The sequence below is a fragment of the Hermetia illucens genome, chromosome 1 (assembly GCF_905115235.1).
Source record: "Hermetia illucens chromosome 1, iHerIll2.2.curated.20191125, whole genome shotgun sequence".
NCBI lineage: Eukaryota > Metazoa > Arthropoda > Insecta > Diptera > Stratiomyidae > Hermetia > Hermetia illucens.
Window position 1 is genome coordinate 60,631,346 of NC_051849.1, and position 27,748 is coordinate 60,659,093.

The 27,748-nt window shown below is 40.3% G+C and overlaps 1 protein-coding gene across 5 annotated transcripts; it reads right to left on the minus strand.

Moving 5' to 3' along the window:
- Nucleotides 1–27,748, minus strand: LOC119651815 (homeobox protein PKNOX2-like). 5 transcript variants are annotated; one of them, XM_038055625.1, is made up of 9 exons: nucleotides 27,200–27,748; nucleotides 11,663–11,919; nucleotides 11,421–11,603; nucleotides 11,211–11,362; nucleotides 10,952–11,059; nucleotides 10,803–10,886; nucleotides 10,626–10,741; nucleotides 10,254–10,547; nucleotides 1–2,782 (listed from the first exon to the last, which is right to left on the minus strand). In XM_038055625.1, the coding sequence occupies exons 1-9, from the start codon at nucleotides 27,213–27,215 to the stop codon at nucleotides 2,661–2,663; spliced, it is 1,332 nt and encodes a 443-aa protein (XP_037911553.1). In that variant the 5' UTR covers nucleotides 27,216–27,748; the 3' UTR covers nucleotides 1–2,660. The 5 variants fall into 5 exon arrangements, with proteins under 5 accessions (XP_037911553.1, XP_037911536.1, XP_037911561.1 ...); XM_038055608.1 differs by lacking the exon at nucleotides 27,200–27,748 and adding an exon at nucleotides 21,153–22,099; XM_038055633.1 differs by lacking the exon at nucleotides 27,200–27,748 and adding an exon at nucleotides 20,639–21,079.

A 27,748-nucleotide genomic window follows, 5' to 3' on the forward strand; every position in this document is an offset into this window, starting at 1 on the left:
TTTCTTATTATGTCACAAAACATTTTCTGTTTTCTATTTTATTTCAATGAAGTAAAACTTAAAGAGAATATATTTCAATCAATAGAAAAAAATTAACAATTAAAATCTCTCAAAAGTTAGTATTCTCGTGTCCATGTAGAAACATTTCAATATCTAACCATTACACGCTTTAATTTTAATATTTTCATATCCATTTTATAGGTGATGAGAAGTACGAGTAGTAACGAAAATAATATGTACAAAAGAAAAGTCGGTAGAGGTTAAAGGTTAAAGAATAACGCAACTTACATGAGTGCTAAGTAAAATTTTCCTTCTTCTAATTAATTCAGATTCAAAGATAAGACACTGTCTCACGACAAAGTTAAAATTAAGAAATAACTTTCAATTCCAGTGCTATCGAAGTACTATATACACAAGGACTAAAAATACTGCGAACTTAAAGCTCTGCATAAAATGCTTCATCTAAGTAATTCCACCAGTCATAAAGTTGCCTGAACTGAGTTTGGGCCCTTTTCTACAAATTTTAGTATGGACATTTTAAGTTGAACATGCAACCTGGGAAACGGATAGTGTTAAACACAGTTTTGCCCACAATAGCGTGGATAAGAAAGATATTCAAAATATATGAGTATGGCATTTACAACCCCATACCACCTCTGGCTCGGACTCCCTAGAATCGAGCTAGATATGCTCCCAAGAACTTTTCGTCTGCCTGAATTTGATTCAAGCGAAGAATCACAAACACATTGAGAAATTTTCCCAGTAGCAAAAATATTCACTGGACGAAATAACGTCGAAAACTGCTAGCAGCGATTGACAGGCCGATTTGTACAAATACACAAGCACGCACCATTCCAGCCGGCTTGAAACTCAAAAGGGCTTCGTTTTGTACCAGCAAATTAAAACACCTTTTAATTAATACAACATCTTATCTTTGAAATTCGTACTCTTTATAAAAGAAGAATTATGTTCAGTATATGTTGGGATGAATGAAATGAGAAAAATGAATAAAGAAAATTTTAAATTAAGCAACTTCTGTGTTCCTACGCTTTCTGAGAAGTAAAGAACTAAGTGTCGGAGGAGTAAGAGCGCAGAAATTAAATGTGTATGAAGTAATCCTAAACTTATAAAAGTCTTACAACTAATATTACTTCCTTGTAAATATTTTACAAATAAAAATATAATATTTAAAATTAAATTGTGTATACATAGAGATATATATTTCTTTCAATAGCTCTGTTACTCTACTTCTTCTAAAATTACTATTCTTTCAATAATTATTACTTTATGTTAATCAGATATTTACATGTATTGACACATTTGTGGACTCTCTATTCATATTTATGTATATAAAAACAACTTGGAAACCGAGAACTAAATGTAAAAAATTATATATAAAAGTTTCTGCTAATATTTATCGTTATTCTGTTTTATTTATTTGTATAAACTCTCCATGTAATTCATTTTCGATGAAATCTGTTGGCATGAAGTAGTTTTCAATTGTATATTCCGTTGTAATTGTTACAATACTTGGTAGTATAAAAACGATTTGCAAGAAAATGTGGGACAACTCTCACGAGTCCTGGGTCTGCCAGAGAAATGAAATAGAGGTTCTATGTAAGAGAGATGGTAGTTTTTACAGCTGAGAAATCGAGGGCAATATGAAGAACTTAATTCATTACAACTATAATTTATTATATGCATATGTGCGAGCGCAGGCTCACATCGTAGTCTAAAATCACTGAGTTTCCATCTCACTTGCAACACACATACCAAAGTGCATCTTCAGTAGCTGTGGACCGAACACGCGCTTCATACACTCACAATCATAATTATATTTTACATACATTTCTTAAGTCGTAGATAATTTATATATAGAGATGATTTCTATCAATATTTATAACATACAACATTTAATATAGAATTTGAACATTTTAAAAATGTTTGTATCAATTTTTCATGTTTTCTTTTCACTAGACTTATTTTACTTTTTGTTATTCCTTAATCCGTTTCTACTACGTTCTATTCATTAGTTGTTAATGTTATCTTCCTTTCTTTGCCGCCACGGAACACAAACTGACTTACAATGTTGAACATTTCTATTCGCTTTACATCTTGCATTGATTAGCCGTCAAAATAACGATTACTCGGCCCTAGTGCTCAATTCTGTCGAGCCACATTATCCATGTTTATTATGCGTCTGTTTTCAACAAAAAAATCTATTCTCACTCTCTCGTCTTAAAAACTTAGTCGGTCTATTGATGCACGATTCTGGGCTACCCTTTCAAAATAACTTGGTTGATTGTTCTGTCAACTAGAACTCTGCAAAGTACTTTACGGTTATAGTAATAATACGTCTATTTCTATTTTCTCTGCTTTTTTTAATGAACGATTAAAATTATGCATTTATTATATCAAATAATAATTAGTTTCCTTTGTGAAAATTTGAGTGCTTATTAGAAAAATATGTGTACGTAGTAGAACACATTTGATGATAGCAGCGATGAATGATGATGTGTTAACTACACACTTCAGGTGCATGTACGTCACGTTGTCGCCACCTCTGCTGGGCGGACTGAGTTATTTTGGTTTTGTATTTCGACTCATGTCAATGAATTCGATTTGATGATAACTTTATGGCTTCACGGATCGTATCGGATTCAATTGCCGAGAACGTGAACGTCTTCCTGTTCCTTCTCGCGCTGACGCACTGCCACGGCGGTTTCAACAAGAAGGTAGAGACACTTGAATTTGTCCTTGTCGTCACGCAGAATACCACCACCTGGATGGAAGAAAATTAAACATTACATAAATCGCCCCTTTTGTGCTATTATCCTAAGCTAAATCTAAATTTATGGCAACGAGATTGCTGGCAAATGCAAACTAACACAGCGTAGCCTGAACTTTCTACAGGTTTTTGTTAAAAAAGAGGAACTTCACCCTTTCAAAACCTAAATCATTCACGCATAAGGTTGTTACAGATAAATTGTCGGATTTCACAATGAACTGAAGGGAATGATACCGGTGATATTGAATAATAGATTATAAATATGTAGTCCTATATTTGATCAAGGTATAATCTTTGTTGGAGGCACATTATTGCAGTTGTAGGGGGAGAAAACGGAAAAAATACAGAAGCGTCGCGTCATTTTTTTATGATTTCAAACTTGTTCACATAGGGGTGGTCGTAAATTTTAAAGCAGGCTCCATGATCCTTCAAAGTGAACCGCGAAGATAACCAAGATTATCGATCGACGAAGACGAACTGCGCTTGCTGGTAGAATTGACACACGTAAGAGACAGACAAATTGGTCGTACTCTATTCAATAGTTTCCCGGCACTTGCAACAGCTTGGATCGGGGAAGAAGCTTCACAAGTGTGTTCCGCATGATCCCTTCCTGTACAAAATAGTAACATGCGATGAAAACTGGATATTGTAAAGAAATCGTCGCAGATCAACACAATGGTTAGATACGATGAGGCTAGAAAACCTATCCCAAACCTGTACACTTGAAGATTATTTGGTGGTGTCGAGCTCATGTTATGAAAACCATGTGAAATCATTAAGTACAGCTTGAATATTCAATGGGCTATATTGCTCAATTGATTCATGTCATCGCGCGACCTCATGTATCCAGAACAATGGTCCAACAATTATTCCAATGCTCCATCTACCCGCCAACAGACTACCTTAAAGATTTTGATGGATTTTTCTAGCGAGAAAACAATTTAACAATGAAGAAAACTACAAAGTCGGACTTCTCCGAAACTGGCATGAGTGTTCCTATATCTCGGCCATGAGTCTTTTCAGATTACAGACCTAATAATCTTCACCGACGGGTCAGTCATGGAGGATGGATCGGGCGCAGGCTTGTTCTCAGAGAATCCGATTATAGAATTGGCCCGACCCCTCGGAAAAATGACGACCATATTGCAGGCGGAAATATATGCCATTTCATTGGCAGAAGAATGTCTGCGACAAAAGTGGATGGGTCGCACCATTCGAATCTGTTCCGACAGTCGGGCAGCATTATCAGCACTAAATGGCAACGACATATCAAGCCAGTTGGTGTGGAGTTGTCATCAGGTGCTACTGAAACTTGGTCGACTGATCGAAACATTCCTGATGTGGGTGCCGCGGCACTCTAACATCGCCGGTAATGAGGAGGCTCACAGACTGGCTCGCCGAGGATCTGGATCTACAATGGTGGGGCCAGAACCAGCTCTTGGAATCCGACCATCTACCGTCAAGTCTACTCTGAAGGGTGAAATTGCAAGGATTCACGCAACTGAGTGGAGAAATTCTTTGTAAAAGAGCCTAGGGCCACTAGAGCGACATTTTTGTTGTCCATTAAGAAGTGGGACATGAAAACCCTAGTGGGGCTTTTAACGGGACACTGCTCCATAAACTACCATATGGAAAAGATTGGGGTAGTGGTTTCGGCAATGTGCAGCCAATTTGAGGAAGAGGAGGAGACGACCCTGCACTTTTTATGCAGCTGCCCGGCATTTGTCCATATTACCTTATAAACCTTCTTCGTATCATTCACGAATGGGCTTTTACACTACATAGGAAGTTGATGTCCGTCAAATTGATGAATCAAACAGTTATCTTTGTTTAAAAAGATTGTCACATATTTCTAGATAATCTCATTGTATCAACTGCAATTCCTTGAAACATTGTGAGTGGTTGTAAGCCAGATACATATGGCCTAGGATACCGTTATAAAATTCCAAAAAGCAGCGTGTTACGCATCGCGATCAAATAGATTGCGTTGCGCTTACCAGGACCGTGAAAAAGGCTTCAATCACTTTAAACCGATTTTTTTTATTATACGGTGAGGTATAAGGGAACTTCGGCAAAGACGCGCCCAAGCCCATTCGAGAAAGGAAGAGCGATCAGTTTGAATGTCCGTGTAATACCTCGGCGTCCCAGGAAGTAGGTGGTGCTTTTTAATTGTATCCATTATTAACTTAAATCTTATACCTCATCCTTAGCCTCATAACATGACCTTCCATATACCCGATCATTTTGACGATTAAATTTTTCTTCGATCGAAAAAATTTGATCCTTAAAAGGGATTTTGTGATGCTCGCGTTTTATCAGTTATTTTGCATCGCTGAAGACGGATTTCTTTTAATTTAGGTGTGAGTAAATAACTAACAACGTCTGTAGGCCCCTAACTGGAGATCGTCGCGTAAAATACGACTCATGGCACGCGTGGAGACATTCATTTCGCTCGCTAAACGCTTCTGTTTGCGCAGCGGATTCCGATAAACTCTTGCACGAACAGCCTGCACAACATTCGGCTGTTGTACAGACCTCGGAAACCCTTCTCTTGGCCGATCTGCGATGTTATCTGTTTCTCTGCTCCATTGTAACGTTTGGTACACGAATCGTTTATTTATGGATATAGATTTAAGCGTTTTATGAATCATCGGCAGTCTTTCCACACTCAGCAACAACAGCCACACGTACTCGCCGAACTTCATCGTTACGCTGCTTACGACCGCCTGTGGCGGTCTGAAACTCAAATTATTCAAGTATTCTATATTACACGTTCACAATGTTGCCACCGTTTTTCGTATCATATTTCTCTCGCTATGACGTTTCGCGATTAACTGACAACCTTATGGTTATTCAGCATGCAGCTGGGCATTCTGAGTCTAAGCAAAGTGAAATGGTAGAGTGCTTCTATTCTTTCCGGGGCACTGCGCTTCTGTTCCTTGGAAAACCTAGTAGTGTGGTAAACCCGAATCCATAATCGGACGGTTGCTTACAACTACCGCAAGGCAAGCTCTTAATCCTGGTTTCTGACAGGATACAAATTGCAAAATTCCGACCAAGCTTTACATAGCAATTGCATGAAATTCATAAGTTCCTAAATTTCGCATTATGACCGTCTTGGGTGATTTAAATGTCACAAGGTGGGCTCCGACAATACCTTGGTTGGACATGTGGTGAGGTGACAGGTTTGTAGATCTCTGCAACTTCCCTCTTCTTTCGTCGGTGACATATTTAAGTACAAGGCGTCCATTGAATTTTGACTGATCGACAAAGAACGTCCAATAAAATTCACCGCTATTGGGAAAAAAATTAGGAGTTTTCTCCTGAATATGCGTAATGTCTGCAATTTCGGCGATCCGGCTATGATCTAGCGGCGAAAAAACCTTTTCATTCAGCGCGTACGACACAAACACCCAAAAATATTGATGAGCACTGAGTCTCTCTTAAAAGCGTCTTTACTGCTGGCGAGGATAAGGTTATCGGCCACGTCTTAGAAGGTAAGTAAAGCTCACGGCTTTGAGAGCCTTCCTGCAGAGCTACTCTTTCCAGCCTCCACATTCTCAGCAGAATTGTTACTTACTGAGATGTTTCCACTATACTTTTACTTTAACGATAATAACCACCCCGTAAGAAGTCGTACACTCCGGAAACAAGAAGCGATTGACAGTGTACAGCGTAGCGTTGATGATAGTCTATAGGTGTCAATTCCGTCGTTGTACTCAACAATTAAGCCTGTTTACATCTACACTATGGAAAGTTTTGCGTTGGTTTGTATCTTGGTTTACGTCCTTTCAAGATTCAACTCTTACACGAACTGCATATAAGCCTCATTCGCGCCGCAATTTTTGCGAACGAGTCGAAGGAAACATTACTGATCTTAAATTTCATTTCGAAATTCATTTGAATGAAGCACATTTTAATTTAAATCGTTACGTCAATAAAAAGAATTGTTGCATTTGAAGCGGCCACCTCGGTTGATTTAACTCCTTTATCTCGAAAAGCATACCAGAGAATACTGACGATATCCGGATCGCTATCTAAACCGAGTCAAGTTGTCGACGTCACAATAAGATTTAGTTGACTACTTACTAGTCGACAAGCACAGGAAACGGGGCTTCCATTGCCTCTGTGAGTGGAGGCAAGCGTGATATGAAATTTCGGAAAGTGCAGCATAGCCGTAAGAACAGGGGATGTATTATTGCGTTAGCCATGGAGGTAAAAGCTGGCACAAATAACACCGAATTCACTTTTTGCACACCGCATCCTGAAGGAACAGGAAAGATCTTACCGGTAAGCAGCTCATGGGAATAAACCAGAAACAATCGAGCACGTGGAAGCCAACATTCGATTCAATATTGACGAAATACGACCTCATTTACTGCGCAGAATATATGGAAATTGGATCTCTAAACCAAACCGTGTACACGACAGTCGCGGAGGCCACATGACCGAAATCATATTCAAACATTAATAATAATCGTTAGCGCAGCAATCCTCTCACGACTCATTGACAATTGAGTCGACTAGTATCCGACAACCAGTCACGATAACAAATCCCTCTGCCAATACTGCGATTTGAACCGCAACCTTCCGCTACGACAGCCCAGGCCTCTTACTACTTGAGGCATCGGGACACATGTTTATATTGAAACATTAATGTCATAAAATTAACTATCGAATAAAGCCGATTTCATGATATTAAAAAAAAATTTTTATTTTACCATTTACTTGTTGCAAACCTCGGAAGTCGAGATTTTCGTCAGTGAAGCGACGTGCATTATTTAAATCTCCCCTTCACCTGTTCTTCATCAATTTCTAGAAATCAACAATAGAACATTATCCGAAATGCTCTAACACTATGCTGACATCTGCTTGCTTTCTCGGGATTTAGAAGAGGGAGTAAACTGACTTGGTCTGAGGATAAATTCGAACAAAATCTGGAAATCCCAGAAGAAGCTCATCATGTTGAGACTGCTCCGTGCCAATATTCTCTCTGTGCTATTATATGGAAATAACATATAGGAAGTTACCACCATTGTTACTTGAAAGCCATAAGCTTCCATGAACTTGAAATAATAATGAATGAAAACTTCACCAGGGTACGGCAAAATACCGGTTGATGTGTTGATCAGAAGACGCAAGTGGCAGTGGATGCGTCATAAAATGCAACCCATAAACCCTAATCTCTATGTGATAAATAACACGTCCACGAATTTCTGCAAAATGTCACTCTTGCTTCATTGTTTTGCGCTACGAAGATCAAACATTACACACTCGTTGGCCACCCTGCGATAATGGCTTCCACTTTATAGCATAGCTAGCAGTGGATTTGTCGTCCTTTCCGATAGTGTGACCTACCCACTGCTACTTACATAGATATAAGATAATGAGAACTTGACGTTTGCGAATAAAATTTCCACTTGAAAGCAGTTGCATTTCTAGATTTCCGGCAGAAGAGCGAAGGAAAATCTAGTGTCGTTAACATTTTTAGCGGCATCCAGTTTACTACCGACATTGGCAGAAGCGATACTTCCTAAATATACAATATTCTGCCAATAATGCAAAATGACATTTGTCCATTAAATCCCTCTTCGCTCTCCAGCTAAGGACGCACAGCTCTGGACTTCAAATTGTTCTGAGATTGTGCTTCGATGAAGCACGTGCCAAGTATCTGCGATCTTACCTATTTTTTCCGAAAAAAAGCAGCAAAATGTGAATTTGAAAAATCGCTTCTCTTTAAAGCTTTTGATAAACACGCCCCTAAAGGAACACCTTGCGATCACTTAGCAGTTACTTCTGCCAGGTGTATAAGTATTATTGTCCTTTTCCTCAAGTATTTTTGTTTAATTGCACTCCTCTCATCGAAAATCTCGACGCCAATATTTTACAGTCGTGATAATCGTCTGAACTTCTATAAAATTTCCAAGAGCTTTAAAAAGGATCTACTCCGATCTAATTTATATTTTGATACATTGATGTTCCGTCCATAAGTTGGCACTAAGCATCAGCAAATATTCGATGTGTTATTCGTTCAAAACATCCTCAATTCCCTTTTCCTGCTTTCTTGGTGGAAAACTTTTATTTTCACTGAGTTTTTCGACCATTGGCTTAGCTTTGAAAGTTACTATCAATCCTATATTCAGAATATGCTTTAGTCAGAATGCACTCTGAAGTGGAGAACGTTTCTAAACTTGCCAAACTAATAATCTTGCCATTAACCAATGAAGTCGCCACCGAACTTGTTGAATGATTAAATGACCGAAAGGACGAGACCCTTAAGAGTATACCCTCATTCACTCTAAAAAGCTGTTTTTTTTACCACATTGCAAACTTCTCAATGACTTGTAGCTCCTTAATGCAGTTAAAAACAGATGAAGATAGTAATGAAGTATCTTTGTTTCGACGATGTGCAAACTGTTTTATGTTAAAATACAAAGTGCTTCCCAGCAGGGATGATAAGATTTTACCAACCATTGGGTGCTGTTTTTGCAAGACTATACACAGCAGTTTTATTGCAACTCAGAGATCTTTTAGTACAAAACACGGTCATCATGATGCACTCTGAGTCCGATATAAGTTTTATTGTTGAGAGATGGAGAATTGTGAAAGCCTGAATGACAGTAAGCCACCGACAGACTACAGACACAATAATGCGGCCCCACATTCATTATTACCGAAAATGGCGACGTGAAGGAATCATCATAATAATAATAATCGTCGGCGCAACAATCCATATTGGATCAAGGCCTTGAAGTGTGTTAGAGCACTTCATTCAAGACCGTAACGATACACCACAGTACACTGTGGGAGGCAATGTGGTCAGCATTGCGCTCGCCCGAGATTATTACCCTGATTTGACTCAGGTACTCATTCACAGCTGAGTCGACTGGTGTCCGACATCCAGTCACGATAACAAACTCCTCTGCCCCCAGCGAGATGCGAACCGCGACCTTTCGCTACGACAGCCCAGCGCTCTAACCACTTGAGCCATTCGGATACATAATCATCATAACATTCAGAAAAAAAAAACTACAAGAAGACTTCGCAAGAAGTAAGATAGTCAAAATAGAGCTAGAGCTCAGGGCGGACTAACTCAATTAAACGCGCAGATGCTTTCTGCGCATCTTGGTTTTTGTTTGTGCGATTGTCTAATGGTTTGAGTCCATATGGTTTTAAGCAAGAGGCTGTGTCATAATCATTTCTCTTCTAACCGAGCACGCAATCGTGATTATTTACGTGCTGCATAAGTAATTCCAACAGTAAACCGAGCAAACGTAATGATGAAGACAATATATGAAGTTAAATGCCGATTGATGACTTGATTTACAAGTCTTCAGTCAATAATATCTCAATGCTAAATTTTCACCCAGCTCAATATCTATTTATAATTACATCGACAAAATGCCGATGAATTGAAGAATAAGATTTGAGTTCCTACTACTATATGAACATTTTTTTTTCCTACCTTTAACATTGTAATGTCCTTGGGTTCCAAGTTGTCCTGTTAACGCCTGATTATGTGAAGGAGTTGTTGCAGGTGAATTATTATTATTACTATTAATTGATTGATTTGACATGTTGGTCGTCACAATTGTCGCTTCAGCTCCTACTGTAGCCGCCGCTACATCCTGTGCATTATTTATAACTATCTGATTGTTGGCCGATGAATTCGAGTCTGAATTTTGTGTCAGAACTGGTGATGGATGCGCTGGCATCACTTGAACTCGAGATATTCCGATAGGAACGGCTGTTGTTGTTCCTGCAATCGTTCCATCATTCAGTTAGAAGTTCATTCAGAAAGAATAAAAAAATTAGATTCGAAATGGCGAATACTTACCGACGGGACTAGGCGTATTTCCACTGAGTGGATGGGGAAGCTGCGGCAAATGTGCTAAATGCGGATGCGGTGCACTCCAATATGAATTTGATGGACTTGTCGTCACCTCTTCGGTGCTGTAATAATGAAGATTTCGTCAGTTTATGTTTGTTTTATATGACATTCACTCAATTCTACCTGATAACACCTTGCCATGCATTGGAAGTATCGAATTTGGAAGTGTCCTCTTCACTGTGCGAGCACGACTCATATTCCTGTTGGCTGTCCTCCTCAGACCTGTTAATATCAATTCAAAAGGGCAAACATGTTAAAATGATACAAATTACCTAATCATATTGACACCATTAGTGAATTGGAAACAGTTCATTGTGGGGAACTTGAAAGGATATCGGGTTTGTTGAGTTTGAATTGGAATCATTGGTCGATGGAATTGTCTTGATTTGAGTTGATTGTGCAAAAAGATTTCATAGTTTCCAAGGGTTTTTGGGGAAGGAAAAGGTTAGTAAGGAAATCGTAAAGATTGAGATTATGCAATACATTACTCAACTTCTTTGCATAGTGGGATGATTAAAGCCTCCACCTTACCTGTATATAACGTTTTCATCGTATTCCACTTCAGATTCAACTTTGACCACGTGTCCCGTTGAAGTTTGTACGTAATGATGGCCCAGGGTTGTCAGAACACTTGCAACGCCGTCATGGACTTCTTCGCCAACTTCTTCAGTGGCTCCAACAATCTATGCAAAAAATTTCCATTAAAATACACTTGCCAAAATTTAGTCCCCATCAAATTACCACTTCTGAAGCTGGACTTCCTGTGATTGGGTTTGGTATATTCATAGCACTTATATTAGCTTGTCCGCTGGCATTAAGTTTTTTCCCACGACGCGATATCGTATAATGTAATGGATCGTTTCCTTCGCGCCGTATCATCTCGGGCAAAATCCTTCGCCGAGCATTGATAAACCAATTGCATACCTATGCGATAAATAAAGCTTATATTTTGCTCAGCTAGAAAAATTGTTTGACTTTCTCACCTGTAACACGGTTAAATTCGCTTCTTGTGATAAAGTGAGCTTTTCTGCATCGCTTGGATAGGCATTGTACCGATGCTCGTAGAGCCATCGTTTCAAGATCTTAACTGAATGTTTTGGTAGATTTCCACGTCGTTTCCGCACCGCAGCGTTGCTGTTATTGAGGCTTAATGAATCTTTATCACGATGCATTTCTCGCTCAGCCTCTTGATCGGAGGCCGAGTCTTCAGTGCTCGAGGTTGACGGGAACCTTTCCCGAGCTAAGAATTAAAAAGAGAAATTCATTTTATAATTATCATCTATTGATGTTTTACAGAAAATTAGAATAAATTTAGTCTAACTGATATAGTTTGGAGTCTAATCAATTTACCGCGCTGGCACACCAATTATGCTTTTTTTGCAAAGATAGCATGCGATAATGTTTTTTTGTTATGTAATGTAGAAGTCACATATTCAAGCAGTGTAAAACACTCAAAGAAATGTTCATTTCCTACTTTCATTTGTTTGATAAAAAATAATAATGGCATGTGGTCTCTTTTTGCCTGGCATCTTCATTAGCATACCCTATTGTTTGTGATCATTTTGCCGTGTGTGTCTTAAAAGTGTTTTGTTTCTATCGAAAGTTAGAAAAACATTATTTCAAGTGTAAAATTATACAAAAGGATCAAAATGAAACGCAAGGAGAGTTCTACGGAGGAAAAAAGACGCACAATATGGAATATCTACATGCGTGAAAAAAATATTAGTAAAATTGCTCGTCCCATAGTGTTCGCACAAGAAAAATTCAAACGCGATTAAACACTATCAGGAAAATAAAACTTTTGCCAATACAAAACGTTGTAAGCCAAGAAAAACCACAGAAAGGGAAGATTCCTTTATTCTTCGACAATCATTGTACAATCCTTTCGCTTCTTCCACGCAAATAAGAGCCATAATGCAAGAAGATTATGGTGTACATATCTTTGTCAGAACCATCAGACAGCGACTTCTAAAGAACAACTTCCGAGGATGTCGACGTCTGAGAAAATCTACACATACGTGGTAACCGGAAAAACGGTTAACGTCTCCTTTTAGGATTCCGTGAGTGGAATGACGAATCGAAGTTCACTCTATGCGGGCCTAATGGCAAAACTTATCTGCGACGTCCTCCCGATAAGAAGTTGGGTCTTGAATAACGGTGAAATTTGGTGGCGATAGTATTATGGTATGGGGCTATGTCACCAAACATGCGGGTCTATTGTCTAAATCAAGAGCAAAGTTGACGGCTTAGCCTTTCGGAATTTGCTGTCGGAGCACCTTCCACCATACCCGAAAAAACTTGCCGTTATCAGTTATCAATGGCAATGTGGTTTGTACAGCAACGATCCGAAGAAGAGGCTATACCAACAGTGGAGGGGAGTTATGTCACCGAAACCAAACATGATGTATAGTATTTGCTATATGCATTTATTATGTTCTGTACATCTTTTGGCGGACGTACCAGGGTGTGCTGCCTTGAAAAGTATATGATTTTAGAAAATATAATCTAATTCACACAGTTTCGGAGTCAATGATAACTATTATATTATAAGTGAGGCGGAGTAATTAAACTGTTAAGTGCACACTCTCCTGATAAAATCGGGAAATTTCGGTTAAAAAATAGTAATTTTAAGTAGCTAATGGCCTATAACCTCAACGCTCTATCGTAAACCGATAGCGCTAATAAACCAACACGGTTATCACACGGAATTCTGTTATCACGAATTATATCACTGAGGCTTTGGAAAATTTTCCGATTGCATTATCTGAATAATTTAACCATTGACATCTTTTTTGTAGGATATAGAAGTTGTTTCGTCCAAATTGTTGATCTTATTTCGTTGCAGAGCACAATATCCAAAACATCCAATGCTTCCTTCCTTTCAGAGGAAATAGCATACATGCTGAGTTTAGGGCGTTAAATGCCAATCATGTCAATAATAAGGATGAGACATAATATTTTTTATCACTTTAAAGCAACATATGAAATGTTGAACATGTGTAATTGAACTGGGCGCAGGATAAATGACTGGAAAACGATTGTTGTACGCCTTTTGTTGTCGGCGCCGAATGTCGCAGATGCGAGTTAGGTAGGCTTGTTCCACCCAGCGTGGCCGTTGCTAACTCAGTCACGAAAATAATGTGAAACCACATGAAAAATGGACCATTTTGAAAAACTGTAGACTGTAGGTTTCAAAACTCTAAGAACTGTTTTTTTGCATTGAAACCCGAATTCATTAGAGGAAACTATTCCCATCGTTTAAGTGAAGTCCAACGATCAACAATAAAAATTCAGTCACTTTGGGATAAAAATAGAGTGACATCAAATAAACAAGTCAGAAACCGGAAGCTCAGTCATGAAAGTTCTGGTGGAATATTAAGAAAAAGCGTTGGATACTCAATGGGTTCATTTGCACAAAGCTCGTACTATTATGTATCAAATAAGTCCGACTATTGACTTGAATGTGATGTGGATATTCTATGTACATATGATGTTTTTCGATCCCGTGAATTTACACCAGATTGGCAACTTTGGCCTACTGTAATTACTACTGCTGACAATGATAGGATTTCCACCAAATTTTCTAGTATAATTTGTTGTAACCTCTTACTGCAAAATTTCGTACTTATAGCATGAACTTAAGGGGATTCCGAGTAGATTTTATATGCAATTATGAACTTTGAGTAGTTCACCCGTTGGGGAAATATTTTAAGGGCTTAATGTCATATAACTTCGAATAGGTAGTTTCTGGGAATGGCTTCTAAATTTCAAAAATACTTCTTTGGCAATGGAATTGTCGCCCTTTCTTGCTGGGTGACGTAGATGTGAGTTGATATTCGTATAGCTGCACAGAGAGAAAGCTTACAGATCCTAATTGAAGTGAGTACGATGGGCTCTACATTAAAATAATTTTTTGTGAGATATGCTACGTTCACTGGTAATGAACCAAAAACCGTAGCATGTGAATGATTCTAAGTTATTTAAGTGTAATCTCAAGAAGTTTTCCCACCAGACTGGTGAATACGCAACTGAGGGAGGACCGGGAAAACCAACAAACAAAAAAATTAAAAGAGGGACGAAGACGACTGCGGTTTCTTACCAGGGCAGAGGCAACTGTTCAGACGCTACCTCACCGCCCTACGTTGATTATAATCCATACCCTTGTCGTGTTTTGCGAATTATCAAAGGGAGCGTATAACATCTGTGAGCTGCTTCGGTCACGCTGCTACCAGGGCAGAGGTGAGGCAGCGTCTGAAGAGTTGCTTCTGCCCTGGTAAGAAATCGGACCCGTCCCTCTTAATTTTGGAAACGTGGGTGTTAAACCTAAAAAGAGGAGTCCGCGCACCATCAAGAGTGGGAGCAAGTTGCTCTCCATTTGGTCCGGCCCGGCATCAAGTGGATGCGGACTTAGCACTCCCCAACCTCTAAAAAAGCAACAAAACCCAGTCTTGAACATTTTTGGCATGCGGATGACGTTTAATTCTCGATGACACTCAGGAAGAAAAGAGAATTTCAGGAAAGTATTATGTAACATTTTTGACCGGTTTGAATGAAGAAATAAAAGAGAAGAAAACAGCCTCCCGTCAGCACGACAACGCATCTACAAAAGCTACGGTTAAATTGCAAGTCTCAAAATAGATACAAACCTGAAAAAACTACCAATTAGGCAAAATATGACATTGAACGATTACGAATATGAGCAAATGGTGAGTTTTATATCTTAGTTGCATTAGTGACAAAAGTTCTCACCATTGTCAGTTTTTGATTCTCTTTAGCATCTCTACTCATGGAATTTGTTTGCATTTCTGTTTCAAACCTGTGTTGGGCTTCCGGAAGGCATTTTTATCTTTGCCAGGACAATTGTAACCATTAATAATAATAATCGTAGGCGCGACCACTCAATAGAATCTGGGCTTTGAAGCATTTTGAAGCATTCAGTCAAGACCATATGATCACGTAATTCGCATTAAGGAGAATTCACTTGCCAAGATTGGTCTAATCGTCGAAGTCGATGGCAAATGACTAAAAGGCAGGCTGAAAACCTGTGGCTTGATACATTGGAAGGCGATTTAAAAGCCTCGAGACTGCATCCTGATCAGGCAAATACAAAATAAAATGGCGTAACCGATCACACGAGCCGATCCCACTTGTGAACGGAACAAAGACTGTCGAAAAAGAAGAATTTGAATTTCGACTTTAACCGTAGTAGTAATTGCGATTTTACGAATGATATCCATTTCCGTATAGTACGCCTACGTCCAACAAATTGGAATACTTTGTAATAACGTGGAATGTTCTTATTGGTTATAACGACAAAAGATTTATCGTTTTTGCAGGGCTTGCAAAATAGGATCTGTAGTTCGACTAATTTATTTAGAAGTACGGATGTACCCGATGGCGAACTAATGCTTCGTACGCGATAAAGGTTTGACCTATATGCCCGTTTGTTGTGCCATTAGCAACTGTCCAACGCGCATGCATGATAAACTGAAACAGTATTCGCGCAGTGTCGTATTTATGTCGAAATATTCATCGAATGAGGAACAACCGCCGACAGTATTATTTTTATTTGAAGAAAAATACTGGTGATTCGTGTCCATTATTCGAAAGCATATCCCGTTGGAATATACGTATGAATAATGGTTTAGATGTTCCAAAAATGGTAATGTTGCAGCCAAAAAAAATGTATGGAGATTTGGAATTAAAGGCATTCTTAACAACTCACCGAGCGATTGGACTTTAGTCAACAAGCTGTTTCCAAGCACATACGGAAGAAGAATGGCCCTTTCATTTGATATCTCACCTGGCCATATTCGATGAAAAAAAATATATATCCTCCTTTCGCATGTATGGGGAGCCACCTTCAAATTCAGTTCAAGATGGCGATGGGGGTTCACAGATCACACCTTCTCACCAAATTTCGTGACAATTGATTCAGCCGTTTCCGAGTAAATCGGATGTGACAAGACAAACAGACATTGAATCAATTTTAATAAGGTTTTGTTTCACACAAAACCTTAAAATGATGATTAGACTAAGGCGGCATCATCCACATCTACCGCAGGACCCAATTGCTTTAGCAGTATTCGTTTAACCTAGGAGGGTGTAGTCTGTGTAATACGACTTGTTGCTGCTTGAAAGCAACCAATATCAAAATAAACAAGACAATGTTAATTACCCTTCATGACAAGATATATATATATGGTTCATCTCTTGGTGGAGTATAGTGCGTCCACCACACCTACGCGCGTTACGTGGTTACCTCCCACGACTTCTCGAGGCGCTCGCACTCCTCTACAGGTCTCGTTCTCAGAACCTATCCAATTGAAAAATCTCAAAAAATCAGTGATGCATCTATATGAAGTCTAGGCCTCAAAAACATACATCCCGTTCCGATATCTGCACTGGTTACTAGCCGTTTTTAATGTACGTACATAACATATATATTTTGTAGACGGAGTAAAGTTGAATTACGTGAAGATGCGTTAGATCAATGTAGATGCGCACATGTATACTGGGTAGTTTAGTAAGTTTTGCGGTTCGATAGGACAGGGTGTTGCTAATAGTCCAATTTTTTTTTCGTTACGTTGGTACACTCTTCATATTAACATATGTGAAGATTTATTTCAATCTGTCAATTCATTCTTTGTTTACAAGCCATTTAGTATCGACGTGTCACAGTATTTTCTACAATGGAAAAAGTCAAGTATCGTGCAGTGGTTGACTTTTTATTTTTGGGACGTTTGAAAGCAAAGGAAATTTATGAAAAAATGTTGAAAGTGGAGAGGCTTCTTTGCCTTCAATTAGTACAATATAAAGATGGTTGCGAGTTTAGACGTGGTCGTACAAGCCTTGAAGATGATCCACGTCAAGGATGTCCAAAAACAGCAACAACACCAGAAATCGTAGAAAAAATACAGGATATCGTATTGGAAAATCTTCGGATGACTGAAAGAAATTTAGAAGAAGCCCTAGGCATCTCATTGGGCAATCTAAGCAATATTTTGACTGAAATATTGAGTTTCTGAAAGCTGTATGCACAATAGTGCCGCATTCGCTAACAATGGAACAAAAACACATTCGAATGTCACTTTCTCAGAAATATTTAGAGCGTTTTCGAAGGGATAAAGTGGATTTTCTGTGTCGACGCATCACTATGGATGAGACTTGAGTCTAGCACCATGATCCTGTATAAAAACAAGAGGCAAAAGTGGAGTGAACTTGGTTCTTCGGCTCCAAAACGAGTTCATGTCCAGAAATCGACCAAGAAGGCATCAGTTTTTTAAGATTTTGTTTGTGGATTACTTGCAAACTGATAAAACAAATTCTGAATATTAATGTAATCTTTTAGGCCAGCTGAAGAAAAGAATTCGTGAGAAAAGGTTAGGTTTGCAGAAGAAAAAAATTCTCTTTCATCAGAACAATGCATCGGGTCATAAGAACATTTTGATAATGGCTAAAATCCATGAATTCAGATTCAAATTGTTGGAGCACCGTATTTACCCCTAGCGACTTCCATATGTTTTCAGTCCTAAAAAATCCATGCCTGGAAAGCGTTTTGCATCAAAGGCTCATAAGGTCATAAAGTCATAACAGCTGTGAAAGCATATTTTTCAGCTCTTCCAGATTCTCACTTCAGTGATGGAATTCATAAATTGGAATTTCGTTGGAACTGGTGTATTGATGCCCACGGAGACTACACTGAACAATAAAGTGTATTTCAAACCATAAAATGGTGTTTTTCTTATCGAACTGCAAACTTATTGAACAACCTGATATGTAAGCATCGAGATACGGTAATAGACAATGTTTGTTTATGATGAACACAGTATTTATGCCGTTGATATGTATGTACATATATGTATCTTGGAATTCGGCAAAATATGACAGATTTTATATTCTTAGCTATGTACGAATGGGAGATCGTGCATACAGAGTTTGTCACATAAGATAAACACAAAATCATTATATCCGAAGCGCCTAGCTTCCGGTATCCCGACTTGTTTGTATCTGTTGTAGGTTAATTTCTTCACATTTGCTAATAATATTTAACTCCTAGTATCAAGTGTATGAGATTGACTGTTATCGATACAGTACTCTCCAGGGTTTTTTTCAAAAATAGAGGTCAATTGAATTTTTAACTATGTACACACGGAACTGTCATGCACTGATCGTCCCTCACATAGGGAAACACAAAGCCTTTTATACCTAAAGCGTCCGATTTCCCGACTTGCTTTATTTTCCGTTCTTATGATCCCCCCTCCCTTTTACTCGGTCATATATGCAGTACCTGCATTTAATCGACACCTCCGCATAACGGACAAAATGACGTGCTTCGTTAAAAACATCCTAAACACGTCATGACAGTTGGCCGCTCCCAATGTTAGTAAACCGATTCTACTTGAACTGTCATTCAAAATGCTCATAAGCTACTAGGACGCAAATAATCATAGCTGGGAGTAAGAGTCTCGCGAACCGTAGGTGAAACGCACTCCGATCGACGGACGGTACTAACTTTTTCCTATCTACAAATAATTTCTTCGAAAACTAACCTATTACATTCTGCATTGTATTGAGAAAACGGAGAAATCAAGGGACGATATCTATATCTTCTCAATCATAGAATCTTTGCGAAGTAATTCCTATCTGCTGAACAGTTCGCAAACTTTAATAAAGAAAAGCCACGGTAGCCTTGCCTTAAATGTGGAAATGAAATCACATTGACTCCAATATTAAGTAAAAACTGTCCGAAGCTAACGTTGGTTTTGCGCTGCTAGGACAGTAACCGCCACTTTTTTGGGGTATCAGATAATATCGATGAAGTTAATTAAACGCGGAAGTGGCGACGGATATGTGAAGCAAAAGAAAGGGCCACAATTCTATTGCTGACCATGGCATGCAATGAACAATTACCCCATCAAAACTGACTAAGGAATGGTTCTAGGGAACAGAAGAACTAAATCATTTTGCTTGATGTTGTAATGAGGGTGATCTCCTTTCGTTATTACAAGATTCGAACCTACACTATTGAGCCGTAATTTCATTGTCAGTTTGTGAACCAAAAACTTAATGGAAATTACTAAAAAAACTTCAAAGGGTTGCAAACTTCACTTTGTGAAAATATCATTCCATCTAATGAGAACTACATAATCTTAAATCTCAACAAAGTGGGAGTGCATTGGATTTATTTTTGAAACAAAACCTGCCCCACACCAAAATTACATGAATGGATTTTTCTGCATATCAAAGCAACATCTCGAACTGAAATCCCACACCATCAACGTCAAGATCGCAAGCGTATTTGGTAGCAGTGCCCGAATCGTCCACTGGGGCAATTGGAATAAATCACCGTTTCGCTTTCATCCGACACTTTTTGCAACTGTGGCCCATCTGCATGTTCGCGATTCGTTGCGAAAATGCCAAAACCCACCAAGACTATTTTTAGAGTGGATGAACCGCGCGTCAAGTCGTCACTTCTACTATTTACATCAGAAACAAGAGCATGAAGAAAGCGCTTGGCGGTCGACACGCAGCTAAGGCATTTGGAGACAAAGTTGACGGAGAACTGGGCGGCAAAGTGGGAACCGGTATCTGGATGATGGACGGTGGCCGGGAGGACCCCAACGCGGGGTGCTCGATAACCAGGCGAGCAATCTGTCTCTTCAATTTGCGTCGCCAATTACCAACCGCATAGAGAAGTTCGTGTTGTTCAAATTAACCGCCGCCCAATGGCCAGAACATCATTCGACTTTTTCAGCGAGTTGCCACACAGCCACGACCACAGGAACGCTCCCGAATGCAATTCCTCAGACGGGTAGACGTGCATTCGCATTATGTATTTCCGACAACGATTTCAGACCAAAATATTTTGTTTACGACTTATATAATCAGCGATACACAACCCGAAGTTGACTTGAGTCTGCGGGCACGCAGAGAGGCGGACGTGGGCAACTACTCACACAAAAAATCTGACATCTTTGTCAAAGTCAGGCGGCGGGGAGTCCAGCGGCGAAAAGCGCGACAACGCCACCACCACTACGGAGAATGTAAACATGCATTTGTCATGTAAAACCAATTGCACATCCAAACAGGTTAATATTACAACTGCAGCCGAAACAGTGAGGACTGCCGTCGTCTCGAATTTGCATTCAAGCGCGACGCCATATTGCCAGCTTCTAGACTCGTCCCAGGGCGCACCGCAAACTTCGCGGGGAACGGGACTTCTCAGTGCACAACTGTTACCAAGTGCCTCCTTGATGCCTTACTAAGAAAAATCAACCGAAAAACGGCATGTTATGCGTCTCCAAACAAAACCCGGGCAAATAACTGACAATCGCTCGCCGGCCAGCAGCTGTCAAATTACGTAATGTGACATTTCGCTGCCGTCATGAGCACATTTCGGCCCCTGCCCCGCGGTAAAACGAAAATCAAGTTTCAGACGACTGTAGAAAACTTAACTGGCAAGCAAATTACCTTCCTGCGTGATGATCTGTGTTTGAATATGAGCCTCGTGCGCCATTTCCTGCATTTCTCGCTTTATCTGACGCTCCAGAGCCGTTGGATTTACCCTGCTGTTGTCGCTTTGCAGGGCCGCCGCGGGTGGAAGCATTTTCCCGCAACTCCTGTGAAATGCCGAAAAACACCGCGGGTGCGAACTGCAGCTGCCTCACGCTGATCTCGCTAGGGAAATTCGTCCAAGGAAAACTGCACACCAGACGAGAAAACCGAATCAAAAGTTTTCCGCTTCCAAATGTCAAAAGTATTTCGCCGAGGGGGGAAATGCCCGGGTAAAAAATGGCCGCGTGCCTTTCTCGCGAGACACGACCGAAAAAGCCTGGCGAGCACGACGGGGGAACGCAAGCCGCCGCGATAAGCTGCAATGAATCCACTGCCAGACACCAAATCGAAATGAAGTGCAAAATGTCTCGTGTCCGATTTGAAACAAGCGCAAATCAATTTTGAACGAATGATCTGTCGCCAGGCGCCCGGATGCCAATAGGAAAAACAAAAAAATTCACCGCTACCGCGACCCGATTGCAACTGACGTTCAATTACGCGCAAAGTATCCAACGGCCGCTGGCCACCGCTCCAGTACTTGCATTTAGTAAATCGCCAAGAAACAAGCGAACGGCGACGCAAAAGCACAGTTAAATCGAGTAGACTTGGCGAACATCTTATGAAAAAAAGATTCAAAGCGCGAGACTGACACACTGACAGCTGTCAATTGGCGGATCACGAAACAACGAATGACAGAAGCGACCGAATTGGCTGCGAGACGAGCGCATGAAAATAGGCTTTCGGCATTGTAGCGGAAGCGTGGAGTGGGGATGACCGATGCGGCGAAGACAAACGACAGAAGGAAAATCGAAAACAACGCGCGGAAATTTTTTTCTCGTACAAAATGGCGACCATGTACTTTTGGCTTGTGTTTGACAGGCAAGGAAGCAAGAGGAAACTGAAGCATTGTTGTCAGATTTCGATGGTAGTTATGCGATTTGCAAATTAAAAACGTCTTGGATGAATTTACGACGTACTCTTGAACAATTTCAAGTTCATTTAGAAACTAACAAGTTTTCTTCCACATTTTTTGTTTTATATGCATTTAGTAAATGAAATTGTATTTTATATTTTATCATTAAAGTCAATTTCAAATTTCTCATCAAATAACATAATTTAAATGCTGTAGGCTTTTTATGAATTTATATGTGGGTCATGAGCTTCTCATATTCGGAGTTTCTTATGAAAGAACTATTGTAAATATAGTTGTGGGAAAGGGACATTTCCCCGGGCCCAGGGAAGATATTTCAACGGAAAATGGGGAGAATAGAGTAGCTCGTATTTTCTCTCTAAGGCCCTGACTGTGACTGACTAATTTGATATACGCAAATCACATAATTTTTTAAGCAAGGCAATCAAATCATGGCAGGATAATAAATCCTCGGACAATAAGTCTGAGAACACTTGCGGACGCTAAACGGAAATAGATTTCATTTCACATATTCCATGCAGGATATAAAAAAGGCTGAGATAAAAATTATAGTAACAAATAAACATGCATCCTTTTTGTCGTCAAGGATGTTAGTTGCAAGAGGCAAGAGTAACGCGTGCGTTCGAGATGCACTGCATATGTTACACAATTAAGCATGGAAGTGGTAATGTGAAGCTTGAAGGTTGTTTGTCCTTTCTCCCAGCATGAAGGAATTGTGGGAAAATGTACGGAGGTTGTGAAAGGCAATACCACTCACTAGATATCAGCATTTGGTGAACCCTCGCCAAATTCAGTTAGGAGTTTGTGTTAGGATTAGGATTTCGTTATAAAATATTAAATGTAAACAAAGTGATTAAAAAAAATTATAAATCGGTTGTAAGGCAATGAGAGAGCGGACGAACTGGGTAAGGAAAGCCTTTCTGTGAGACCAGGAACGGATTCGCGGGTACGACATTAAAAAAATGAAGAGCATAGCACTGAGCGAACATACCAGCAATAGAGCAATCTAAGGTGCTTATGGGGGCACAAACCCAAGCACACAAAGAACTGTTTAAACCTCTACTCACTGGTTCTGGCTGACTAAACTATCACCTGAGGAAACTAGGGATATCTACGGACACTGTTTACAGGTACTGTGCGGAGTGTGACGAAATCTCCATACACATTCTGGGACAGTGCAAAGTAGGCCGGGGCGACTTAGGCCTTCAGAGTAAGCGTTTACAAAGGATAGCAGCTCCACCCTACAGCCAGAAATCTCGCCAAAGAATTTTTAGCTAATTAACGCAGCTTAACCCTTACTTAGAGTTGAACACTCTAGAAGGAAGTATTTTAGCAGTGCAAATTGAGGAATATATCGAGTCAGAAGACATGGTCCCCTACAGCTCAGTCTCCCTCGCAAACCGCCGTAAGCCTGCACACATTTGCATGTGCCTGGCCCAAAAGCTCTTTTGATTGGGTCTTATTATAAAAGGGCCACTTCCTCCTGGATTTAAGCATATGCTAGTCCTTCGCTATGCGAAGTAGTGCGAATAGATTGTACTTTTTACAGTCGCCGACTGCGATTATGGACCGTCAAGAGCGCCGTCCCACGCATTCCCCTCTATGCTCCTATAACCAGGGCATGCCGCCCAAACTGTTTAGCGCGTTGTTGCACTGCCTCACCAGCCTGAAAGATATCGCCACTGAGCACAAAGCCTTAATGGTCTAGTTGTCTGAATGTTGCGTTTGGGACTCGCTTTCGACAGATTTCCACTATTACCAGTATCTACATTTGGAATACACTGGTTATTCCGGGAAGGCCGCACCATTCGATTACACTGTGCGTAGCCGAGGAAATGCTCGCATCGATTCCACAGACCACCTTTGATTCGTCGATATAGAACACTGTATTATTAAGACTCCCCTGGTTGGAAAGCCCATAGAGAAATTCCTCAAGCTCAATGTACGTGTAGCCTACTTCGTCCAGGTTGTTCCTGGAGGTCCAAGAGAACATTAATAATAATAATAATCGTTGGCGCAACAGTCCAATTGGATCAGGACCTTGAAGCGTGTTAGAGCTCTTCATTCAAAACCGTAACGGTACACTACAGTATACTGTAGGAGGCAATGTAGCCAACATTGCGTTTGCCCGTGATTCCTGCCTTGATTTGACTCAGGTACTTACTCACAACGGCGTAGATTGGTATCCGACGACAAATTATGATACGAATCCCAGTACCACAACTGTATACAGCTCACTCCGCTCCTATCCAAAATCCGTAGAATTTTATCTATCGCTATCAATCAGGACACCGCAGAGATGGCGCTATTTGGGATCCTCCCTTTTCTCACAGCTCTGGTTAACTGAATGCCTCCCAGATCAAATTGGAATATCTAGGTTTTAGAATAAAAAAGTACAATGTGGAAGACACGTAACGCGACGTTAGACAGGGTCCCGTTTACGGTAATGTTTTCGTTAAACTAAAGATTGGCTGGAAGGCGATTATGGACTGAGAGCTTCAAGATAAGGTTAAGTCTCATTTAAATTCACTAGCATCAACATTTTTATGAAGATGGTTATTCCATGAATGTGAGAACGCTGTGCTGTGCTGCAGTTTCTTCCACGTTTACCCGAGAAGCTTGCACCCCTGAACTGTTCTCCGTCACGTGTCTCTAATGTGACCTATTCAGCCATCCTGATGCAATGGATTCCATTGCATGGCATAGCCAGCAGTGGAGTTGTCGCCACTGTGAATTCTGTTCTCTAATCAACTCACTTGCCAGCACCTGGCCTGTACATTGACATAATTCTGCGTTCGAAATTGTGTTGGGCCAAAGCGCCCCGATGGCATGGCAGAGGTTTTACCGAAGGTTAAGAGCTGTCGAATAACAGTGGCCGCTCCTATATACCAGCCATGTAGGTATAATCCCACTGCCCTCTTAGGACATAGATTTGGAGACCACAATCAAAGTCCGCACCGCACCGCGGTACTGGTTTATATTGAGTACAGACTTGGAATTCATACCAGCGGATGTCCGAGTTGTATAGTGCAATACCATGCTTGAGAATCTAATCGTATACCGTTTACAAAAGCAACATACAACCTAATAATACCGTATAGTGGACAGCACACGACCAATAAATGAAAATTTGAAGATCATGCGGTATCTAGAAGTGACAAAGTTTTCGTTGAGAGGAAAAATCCAGATGTGCGAATATGTACGTTGTTTGTGTAATTTCGAAAAATATGTGCCTACTTAGCTTAGCAAAGATTTAGCGATGTAATTTTACCACACACGAGGGCTGGGCTCATAATGCCGCGACACTTCTCATTTATTGAATATAGCATATCTTAAAACAGTTGAAATCCAAGTATCATTCCTATGTAGATATTGATGAAGCGCATTATAAGCGTGCTGTTTCCGTAAGCAATCCAGCTGCATTGGACGACACCACAGCAGTTCAAGAAGCCTTTTCTACACTCAGAAAAACTTACTAATTGGTACAGATGTTGGACAGTACGCACAATCAGGCCATTCTTTTTCTCAAGGTACGAGACGAAACTCGGTGTCAGTTACAAGAAGGAGAATGCCAACTGTAAGAGGTTTAAAATTATAATAATCGAAAGAATCAATTTTTGGAGGAAAAGAAATATATCAATTAGCCGGCAAAATTTTAATGTTCCACCCTCCCTCCCGTATATCATCTTTATTCCTTTACCTGGGTGGGGCTGGCAAATCAAACTTTACCATGACATTAAAATACCTTCCATTTGAAGTTCCAAAACTCCCTTTTCTCCTTTCGCAGCCTTGTTTCTCTCTGCGAAGGTGAGATTCAAAGTTAAAGCTTCACATAAAAAACAGCACTTTGTGGAGCGATAACTTTTTAAACTCTTTACCGCATTTAAAGAAGGTGCTCCTTCCTCTTTCTCTCATTTATTTTCCCCATCATCTCTCCCTTCGAGAGTAGACTCTCCTTCCACCTCCATAAACTCCTCATTCCCTTCGGGGATGGAGATGAAAATTCAACTTTCACAAAAAAACCTAGTGATATCCCTCAAACCATTAATAAAATCCGACCGAATTTGTTTATGGACGGAACTCATCGCAAAATTACCCTCGAACACCCTTACTAGAATGAAATTGTTGTCATTTACAGAATTTTATCCTGAAGAAATAATTCCATTCTATACTGAACACGGTAAATGGGAACTTTAAGTCAATTTTAAAGGTCCAGAATGCAACATGTTCAAATTGTACATTTAGATACGTTTTCGAACTTTTTCCCAATTTACCTCTTCTTAAAACGCGCAACGTTGCAAAATGCATCACGACAAAATACATTGGCATAACACGTTCGGCCACGTTCGCGCCCCGAATTGCAAACGTGAATAAAACAAAAGCAACAAAAACTTGACATACGTCAAACATCTAAATAAAAATTTCCCCAGCCATCACCCCTTCAATCACGAGCGAAGCGAAGAGGGACAAAGCGTATTGCGAATACATAACAAAATCCCCTTCAAAACTTGACGTTTGGCCTGGTCTGCAGAAACACTCAAATAAAACAGAAATGCTGAGATGTCTTGCCCTGAATATTATGCACAATGATTAAAGGACTAAATTCCGCAAGTTTTCCAGGCCATTCACGTGGGTGTCTCAGCTTTCTTTCCCGAAACGGATGAGCGGTCCCGTCCGGCGACTGTACATGTCGTGACAAATGACATTCGGCGACAGAGAAAACAAAATGGCTGACGCTAGAGTCGCGCCTGAAGTTAAAAGGAAACTGACTTTGGCGCTCGGATATTGGAAACTGGAGACGGTTAAGCACAGGAGGACAGTGAATCTACAAACGTACATTCAATGGACTCATGGATCCCGAAACCTCCGGAGTGTCCCAAACGTACATTCCGCCCGAATCCTCTCAAACGTCAGTTTCCAATTTGAAAATTTCACTTCGTCCAACATCAAGCAAATCGCCGTTTGACGGGGGGAAGCTGGTAGACAAGCAATTATTGCTTATTCCTAGAGGAAACAATTGAAAACTACTTACGCAATTTGATTTTCATCGTGGAATCAATGTTCTCGCTGGTCCCTCAGATCGCGAACGAGAACGAATGATTCTGCCCGGAATTGCGAGAAAGGAGGCGTCTTTTTTCGCGAGCCGAAAAACGCGAGTCTAACAACACCGAAAACTTCTCACACGCGATATTCCTACAAATTCTTGAGATAATTTACAAATACGACGGTTTTGCCGTTGGGTTTTGGCTGTCGGTGACGGCGAACTTGAGTTTTTTAAAACAAATGTCAAATGTCAAAATGGCACGCTTCGTGATGTTTTGAACTCCACGGAGGGTTTGACAGACGTCGTCAAACAATGCTGACGGGGTCGCCGCCGACTAAGAAAATCTCTAGCTCCAGCCGCGTCCCGGTATTCTGGGCCAATTCCCGATTTTTTCTGCTGGCAGTTGTGCAACGCAGCACACTTTCCACCTTGCACACGCCAGAGCCCAGAGGAAAACTCACAAACCACAATTTCAGACGTTTTCCGACTCGATCTCAATACGCGCAAAGAGACGCCAAAATGCAATGAGAAAACGTC

Coding starts and splice junctions, on each gene's coding strand:
- LOC119651815 (XM_038055608.1), bottom strand. CDS start 21,288: ATGCTTCCACCCGCGGCGGCCCTGCAAAGCGACAACAGCAGGGTAAAT. Junction 11,920..21,152: donor ACAGATCATCACGCAGGAAG/GTAATTTGCTTG, acceptor TTTAATTCTTAG/CTCGGGAAAGGTTCCCGTCA. Junction 10,548..10,625: donor AAATACGCCTAGTCCCGTCG/GTAAGTATTCGC, acceptor GAACGATTGCAG/GAACAACAACAGCCGTTCCT.